Source organism: Cryptomeria japonica, chromosome 9, assembly GCF_030272615.1.
Source record: "Cryptomeria japonica chromosome 9, Sugi_1.0, whole genome shotgun sequence".
Lineage (NCBI taxonomy): Eukaryota > Viridiplantae > Streptophyta > Pinopsida > Cupressales > Cupressaceae > Cryptomeria > Cryptomeria japonica.
The window spans coordinates 372993223-373002132 of record NC_081413.1 but is presented as its reverse complement, the minus strand read 5'-3'; the positions used below and the strand labels follow the sequence as shown (position 1 = coordinate 373002132).

At 37.2% G+C, this 8910-nt stretch overlaps 1 protein-coding gene across 1 annotated transcript; it reads right to left on the bottom strand.

The window, feature by feature from the left end:
• Nucleotides 1-1324: 1324 nt before the first annotated feature.
• On the bottom strand, nt 1325-2932 carry LOC131858401 (uncharacterized). The gene is made up of 3 exons (XM_059211633.1): nt 2551-2932; nt 1900-2376; nt 1325-1674 (listed from the first exon to the last, which is right to left on the bottom strand). Exons 1-3 carry the CDS (start codon nt 2930-2932, stop codon nt 1325-1327), a joined length of 1209 nt encoding a protein of 402 aa, XP_059067616.1.
• Nucleotides 2933-8910: the final 5978 nt, after the last annotated feature.

Sequence of the window (8910 nt, the reverse complement as noted above, 5' to 3'; positions counted from 1 at the left end):
CTTCAAAAAATATAAATTCCTCAGTTTCCAACTAGAAAGAATATGATTCATCAAAAGAACATACACTAAATCTTTGAAATGAGACAATGCATGGAAAATCATTTTCCATGGTTGGGCAACATCAAAAACGCCACATCCTCCTTTCTACAAAATTCCACCATGTAGAGAAAACGCACAAAAGCTTCAAAGCATAACTTCTCACCACAAAACCATTGCACAACAAGAAATAGTTCTTTTAAAAACTGTCGATTTAATTAAAAAAATGATCGAATAAAAACTATGAAAGCCCAGATAACCTAGCTGTAAAAAATAACGGTTGTCTTTACACCAAACATGCTGCCTAGATTTGCCAACGAATTGTTTGGTATGATATGTTACAAAAAAACGACTCATTACATTTAGGAGGTTACCATTTAGATTAACATCAACTAACTTTGCAAAAGAGAAGGATCCAACGTTGAAGACAAAAAGAAATAATACTTAAAATGAATGGACAAATGAACCAACAACTGTACATAGCATCCAACGCAACCAAAATTCATTCCAAAACTCTGTCAAGCACAACACTTGAAGATGTGGCAAAAACAACTCAAGTTCGTCAAACACTTAAAATCTTTGACAGTTGAGAACAATCTTGACATCAATGACAAATACTCAACAAACTCCCCCTTTGTCATTGATGGCAACCCAAACAGACTCTTATTCAAAACAAACCAGCATTGAAGCAATTTGAACCAAAATACTCCCCCTGTCTCATTGCTCCCCCTTTGACATCAATGATTGAGCCAAAACAGTATAGCTGAAACCAAATGAAATACCTAAACTGGGGCATGATTTGTATCAGTAAGAACTCCCCCTGAGACCAACCTGCAAACTACCATGGAAGTGAAATCACTCCTACCTTCTACCCTAGAAATTCAAATGTCTCTTTGGCAAGCGGCTTGGTAAATATATCAGCAATCTTCTCTCATACATTACTGATTAGTAACTTGCTCTCGCAAAAAATGATATTTGATTGGAATATGTTTAGTTCTAGAATGTAAAACTGGATTTTTTGAAATATTGATAGCATTCGTATTATCACAGAAAATAGAAATAGGATGAACATTTTGAACCTTAAAGTCCTACAAAGTGTGCTTCATCCAAATTACATGTGTACAACATGATACAACTGCAATGTACTCTGCTTCATTTATAGACAAGGAAATAGAAGCCTTTTTTTTGCTTCGCCAAGAAACAAGATAGCCACCAAGAAAGAAAGCACCACCACTCGTGCTCTTTCTATCATCTACAAAACCTCCCCAATTTGCATTAGTATAGGTTGTTAGTGCTTTATTTTAGTTGCAAATTCTTTGCACATACCTACACAGTCACCACCAAAAATTAGATCAGCCACATAAACTACAACAATCAACAATTGCTTACTTTCTTCTTTCACATAGAGTTTGTTCTCCGCCATTCCTTTTCTAAAACCTTTTTGTTGCAAGTACTTATCCAACTTGTCATACCATGCACGGGTAGCTTGTTTAAGGCCATACAGTGCCTTTTTCAGCTTGCACGCATAATTATGTTTGTCAGATAAAATAAATTTGTCAAGTTGTTCAGCATATACATCTTCACTTAAATTACCATTAAAAAAAACAGATTTTACATCCATCTGAAACACTTTAAAACCTTTGAAGGATGCAAAAGAAAGAAATATTCTAATTGCTTCAAGATATGCTACAAGAGCAAAAGTCTCTTCATAATCTATACCTTCCACCTAAGCATACCCTTTGCAAACTAACCGTGCTTTATTTCTCACAACTTGACCTTCTTCATTTAATTTAATCCTGAAGACCCATTTTGTACCTATAACGTTTTTGTCCTTGTGTCTAGGCATAAGTTCCCATGTCTAACTCTTTTGAATTTGATCGAGCTCTTCTTTCATGGCTGCTATCCAATGTTTATCTTTAGGTGCTTCTTCAAAATACTTAGGTTCAAACATAGACAGCAAAGAAACATCTTCATCTTCAAAATAATTAACATTCCTTCTAGTAGCTCTAGCTCTATTTTCAGGTAAGGTTTGATCAACAGGATGATTTCTTTGCACGAACTTAGGAGTCTTAAAAGTAGTCTTACCATGATCATTTTCTAATTCATTTTTATAATGTATATCTGCTGTCCCAAACTGCAAACTAGAATAAGGAGAAGTGCTTGTAACCTCTGATTGAGCATTTTTAGAGCTGTTTTGAACATTAATACTTGTTGTTCCATCTTGTGTATTTGAAGAAGGTTGAGCAGCACCTATTGCTTCCTCCTTTTGAGCATTGTTTCTACCATTTTCATCCTCATTACAAGTGTTAGTAATCTCATGAACTTTAACATTAACACTTTCTACAATCTTATGCTATCTTGTATTAAAGCATCTGTAAGCTTTACTTTTAGAAGAGTAGCCCAAAAAGATACTTTCATCAGATTTAGGATCAAACTTACCTAGATTATCATCATCTTTTTTTATAAAACAGGGACTACCAAAAATTTTGAAATATTTAACTGTAGTTGGCTTACCTTTCCTAAGCTCATAAGGAGTTTTGTTATGCTTTGCTCTCAACAAACCTCTATTTTGAATATAAACTACTGTATGAGCAACCTCTCTCCAAAAAGCATCATTGATTTTGGCCTCATTCATCATGCTCCGGGCCATTTCTTGAACTGTTCTATTTTTCCTCTCAACAAAACCATATTGTTGAGGTGTTCTAGGTTGTGAAATCTGTCTTTTAATTCCATTTTCCTCACAAAAACTAACAAATTCATTAGATGTAATTTCACCTCCATTATCAAAACGTAAACTCTTGATTTTCAAATCTTTTTTATTCTCAACCAAAGCCTTGAATACTTTAAATTTTTCAAGAGCTTTAGATTTCTCTTTCAAAAAAGTCACCCAGGTCATGCGAGAAAATCATCTATCAAAAGCACAAAATATTTTTCACCTTGTAAACTTGTTGTCCTAGTAGGTCCACATAGGTCAGTATGAACTAATTCAAGTGGTCTAGTACTAGATAAATCTCTAGATTTAAAACTTGCTCTAGTTTGCTTATCCAATTGACAATCCTTGCATACAATGTCTACTGGTTTCTCAAGTTGTGGCATGTCCCTGACAGCTTCTTTCTTGCTGATTTGAATCAGATTGTCAAAGTTCATATGCCCAAGTCTCCTATGCCATAACCAAGTTTCATTAAGCTGACTTAAACAACATTTCTCACTATTAGTACCTTCAAGAATATATAGATTATTTGCTGCTCTAGTTGCATTAGCAATATGCTTTCCACTCTTACTTAAGACACAATAGTTTGAATTAAAAACAAAATCATATCCGTGATCACACAACTAACTGACACTCAACAGATTGTGTTTCAAACCTTTAACTTTCGCCATCATTTAATACAGGAGTACCTATACTACCAACTCTAGCTAAAGAGTTACCTCCAAATCCGACTTTACCTCCATTCATTCTTCTAAGATTCAGAAATTTGCTCTTGTCACCTGTCATATGCCTGTAACAAACACTATCAATGTACCAGATGTTTTTCTCATTTTGTGCAAGGAAAGCAGTTTGCACAACTAAAGACATTTCTGAACTTGGCTTTTCCTTTTTCCTCCAAACTTTAACATTCTCCTTTTCTTTTCCTTTTGCATCCACCCTTTTAGATGAATCTATTAAGACACTTTTATAGAACTTTGCAGAATGACCAAAGTCATTGCATGTATAACAAATAATATTGTAAATCCTTAGAGAAGCAAAAGGGTTTTGGTTCACAAAACTGAAATTTCTTCTAGGAAATATTCTACAATTTACAGATTTGTGACCAAAATAGTTGCAAGAAAATAAGTAACCATAAAAATAACCATTGTTATATCTAGTCATATGAGTTTGTCCAGCATGAGAAATCTTATTGAAATTACCATTTATGTTTTTAGAGTTAGAACCAGCATTAGGCTTTTGTTGTTCACCTTCAGAGGATTTAGAACATTGACCTTCATCATGGCCAACTCCACTTTTGTCAAGTGGCGGTTTTTGAGAATTCAATAGACCATCTAGAGTCATAGTACCTTTCGGAAAAGTGTTCTCATTACTAAAGTGTTGTGAGGACTTTTCAAGCTTTCTCAATGATACAACTTCATTTTCAAGCTTTTCACAAACAAGCTCTTTGTCCTTGAGTTGTTATTTAAGACCTTCAAACTTTTTGGCTTCTACAATCTGCGCTTTAAGATCTTCAATTTGTCTTTCAACAATCTCTAATGTAAGAATTTTTTCAGAAACCTTTCTCTTGTAGCAACATTTTTAGACCCTGTTTCTTCTTTCTAAGCTTCTTAATTTCATTGAGGGCACAAATAAGTTCTTGTTCCAGATCAATTTCAACTTCTTCATCATTTTCAAACAGTTTTTTCTAAAGCCATGAATAGAACTTCATCATTTAATGACTCTCCTTCATTAGCTTCTGATGAGCAGCTTTCCTCTTTCAAATAGAAACTTCTTTTGGAATAATGAAACTTTTTGCCTTTCTTCAGGAATTTCTTCTTGCTGTTCTTGTATTCATTTTCACAACTGTTGTTCTCTTCCTTCTCATAAGGACATTTTGAAGCAAAGTGCCCTTTCTTTCCACAGTTAAAACATATTAAGGACAACTTGCCCTTATACTTACCAGAACTCTTCATAGATTTTCTCACAAAATGAGCTTCTTCACCATCACTTTCTTCCTTTGAACTATCACTAGATGCAGGATTCTTATCCTTGCCCTTCTTTGATACTTTAAAAGCAGTCTCTCTTTTTGAAGGTCCTTCAACATTTGTTGTCATTTCATAAGTTGTTAAGATCCCATGCAACTTATCAATTGTAAGCTTATCAAGCTCAGCCATCTCTTCAATAGTTGAAACTTTAGCATCAAACCTTAGAGGCAGCAACCTTAAGATTTTTGGAACAAAACTTTTATCATCCAATTTCTCTCCCAAGCCTTTCAGGGAATTAACCACTTCATTAACTCAAGAAATATGCTGCTATGCTTTCCTCCTCTCACATTTTGAGACTTTCAAACAACATCCTATGTGTTTGAAGTTTTGCATTTTTAACCTTCTCTGACTCGTAAGCATTCTGAAGTTTTTCCCAAATAGCCTAAGCCGACTCACAATGCATGACTTTAACAAACTCCGACTCTGACAACCCACATAAAATTGCATTCATGGCCTTGGTATTATTTTTAAAGGCCTTCTTTCCATCAGCATTTGTGGGAGGGTTATAAGGTGTGTAGCCATTAACAAGACTCATCCAAACATCAAAACTTAGAGAGATAATATATGTTTTCATACGAACACTCCAAAAAGCATAATTAGACCCATCAAACAAGGGAGCTCTGTTGGTCGCTAGACCTTCTTCAAGGGCATTCATTTTAAACTATCAAGATTAGACCCTCAGACTTTCAACCTTTGGCAGAAGGTTACTAGCTCTGATACCAACTGAAAAACAACTCAAAAATATTGAGAAGGGGGGTGAAAGACAAAATGCTTAGACAGACAACACATTTTATCTCGTGGAAAACCCTCTCAGGTAAAAAACCATGACACAAAATAACTTCCATTAAAGAAGAATGGGATTCAACCCCCAAGAATGCAAAAAGAGCACCAACTCTTAAATGAGCACCTTCTTAAAACACCAAAGGCTCCAACCTCTATCTGAGCACCAACTCAATAAGGACCATTTTCAGTTTTATAGAAAATTACAAAAGTAAGGTCAATGTTTAATACAGCAGTGTATAAAACTCTTAAGATACAATACACAACATAACAGTCATGTCATATATTTTTACAATGATTTGAACTTAGACATGAACATTGACACTGAACTGACTCCTCACATTCAGAGTATAATAGCTTCAAAAATCTAACCTGTGAAGAAGAAAATGAAAGACCACACACTTATGATTCATAACCCTTTTTAAAAATACTTTTAGAGAAATCTCGCTGCAAAATGTGCAAAGAGAGCAACTGCACAACACGACAAACCCTCTTCTCTAAACACCCTGCAACCAAACTTCAAATTATTTAGACGAAACAATCTGAACCTATAATTCTGAGAAAACCCCAACTGATTTTTTGTGAAACACACACACTCAGAAGAAACTCACGTAGCGCTAGTTGTAAATACCCTCATACGCAGTCGTTTTTAATTTCATTGAAAACATTTCAATCACATTCTTATATGCTATATGATTGCTCTCTTCTCTTCATGCCAATGTGTGAATGGCCTATTGGCCTTACACATTTGATGAATCTATCAACTTATATTAATCCTTTAATATCTTTATTAAGTCAAATATGCATTATCAGGTTTAATGATTAAACATACATTATCGAGTTTGACTTATCGGATTTGTTTCAAAGGGGCCGACTTTTGGTTAAAGTTTGCCACCCTCAATTGAAGGCATGCGATGCTTCATGAAGGTCGTGCCTCCTTGATGAGAGCCGAATCTTGGATATCTCCTTTCGACGGATATATATGGACGTGGTCTTCCCTCTTTGGAACAGAGATCAAACAACAAGTTCGATCATAATCAGTCAGATCAAATTCATGTACAAGCAGATCAATTGATGGTGAGAAATTTATCTAGCGTGCTTGGGGGTGACGATAGGTGCTTATCGTCTATGGTTGGGACGGCAACACATCTAATGTTTGCCTATGGTTAACGAGCACTACCTAAAATCAACATGGTATCACAACGGGTTCCTTCTATAGAGCCTAACCACTTGAAGGTAGATCCTGTGCTCTTAAGGGAAATTCAATCAGAATCAATTGCAGATTTAAGATCTCTTCCAGATCAAAAGTCGACTACAGAGGATAATGCAGCAATTACACTCGCTGACCTCCACCCTTCATAGTGGCGTCGGTCAGGCATCTAAACAAATCAGGTGGCAATCAAGGGCTCGAGTCTCTCCTGGCCTCGACAACAAGTATGATGGCCCAGAATCCTTTGCGTCTGAAGTTTCATGGGGAAATGTAGAAAGCAACCTGTGCAAAAAGTTGCTTGCTGCCCAGTCACAGGATTTAGCCCAAGATTTCAAAGCTCAACATTGTCAGCGTTGAAAGATGTCGGCTTGTGACTCAAACTCGGGCTGCTGTGGTTGGAGAGGTTTCTGTGCTCGATACAAATTATTTGAAGAAGAAAGGGCTAGAGACGGAGCCTGCAACCCTATGGAATCAGTACTTGGATTGGCTTTATCAGCACAAGGAGCTCGGATTGTATATCGATGTTACCCGAATTGGGTTTAGGGATGAATTCGTGGAGGCAATGGAACCCAAGTTTCAAAGCGCTTTTAAGGCCTTGGAAGAGCTTGAGGCTAGTTCGATTGCCAATCCCGACGAGGGCCGTATGGTCGGGCATTATTGGCTAGGTAAGTCTAGTATTGCTCCCAATCCTAAATTGCGGCAGCAAATTGATAGAACGCTTGACGCTATCTGCAAGTTTGCTGACGATGTAATCAACGTCAAGGACGACCTCTCTGCTCAGAGCATCGCCCGATTCTTGTTGCCAGCTTCCCAGTGTGAATTCACTTTGAATTTGGTTTTGGAAGAGTTGCAGAAGGATCCATGGGCGGCACAGATGGATGCAAGAGTTGTACGTTGCACTAGCACTACTCTTAGCATGGCCACGGGGCTAGTTGGGGCTTGTGTGCCTGGCACTGCTGCCAGAATTATGCTTTTGATTGGCGGTCCCTCTACCCAAGGTTCAGGCACTGACGAATCTCTATTCAAGGAAGGAAGATTGCTTGCATTTCTTCGCAAAGAAAGAATCAGCATTCAGAGGGATTCTGACATATCATCAGAAGTAACCTTGGACGAAGAGGTCAGAAGGTTGATATTTGTTTCAGAGGGAGCTTAACATTTCAGCTTCAGAGGGAGCTACACCATCATGAAGATTTGTTAATGAGTTCTTCTCTGTGAGGGGGAAGTTCAAGGTTCAAGCCCTTATTATGCATTCTTCTCTGTGAGAAAAGTTTGAGGTTTCAGCCCTTGTTATGCATTCTTCTCTGTGAGAGAAGTTTGAGGTATCAGCCCTTGTTATGCATTCTTCTCTGTGAGAGAAGTTTGAGGTTTCAGCCCTTGTTATGCATTCTTCTCTGTGAGAGAAGTTTGAGGTATCAACCCTTGTTGTGCATTCTTCTCTGTGAGAGAAGTTTGAGGTTCCAGCCCTTGTTCCACCCTCTGCGAGTAGGTATGGTGGATGTCATGTGAGAGACTCCATGACTTAGCATTTGTGTGTATTCAACCTCTAGGAGTAGCCATTGTGGTCAAACATCACGATGAGTTGATAAGCTTCTTTCATTCACATGAGTGTAGTCATTATGTTAGTCATCACGATGAGGTGATGTTACTTGTAGAGATTAAGAAGGATTCGTCCCTAGCTAAGAGGGAGTGTTGATGATATAATGTTGGTAGAAATCCTACAGGCCGACTCAGCAAGTTCAAATGTGTGAATGGCCTATTGGCCTTACACATTTGATGAATCTATCGACTTATATTAATCCTTTAATATCTTTATTAAGTCACATATGCATTATCAGGTTTAATGATTAAACATACATTATCGAGTTTGACTTATCGGATTTGTTTCAAAGGGGCCGACTTTTGGTTAAAGTCTGCCACCCCTCATTTGAAGGCATGTGATGCTTCATGAAGGTCGTGCCTCCTTGATGAGAGCGGACTCTTGGATATCTCCTTTCGACGGATATATATGGACGTGGTCTTCCCTCTTTGGAACAGAGATTAGACAACAAGTTCGATCATAATCAGGCAAATCGAATTCATGTACAAGCAGATCAATTGATGGTGAGAAATTTATGCAGCGTGCTTGGGGGTGACGATAAGAGCTTATCATC

Excerpts from the sequence above, each read along its gene's own strand:
- LOC131858401 (XM_059211633.1), bottom strand. The coding sequence starts at position 2,932 with ATGACCTGGGTGACTTTTTTGAAAGAGAAATCTAAAGCTCTTGAAAAA. Across the intron at positions 2,377-2,550 it reads TCCTTATGAGCTTAGGAAAG|AAAGTGTTAATGTTAAAGTT; the intron begins GTAAGCCAACTA and ends ATAAGATTGTAG. Across the intron at positions 1,675-1,899 it reads GCTCGATCAAATTCAAAAGA|GTTTTAAAGTGTTTCAGATG; the intron begins GTTAGACATGGG and ends CATCCTTCAAAG.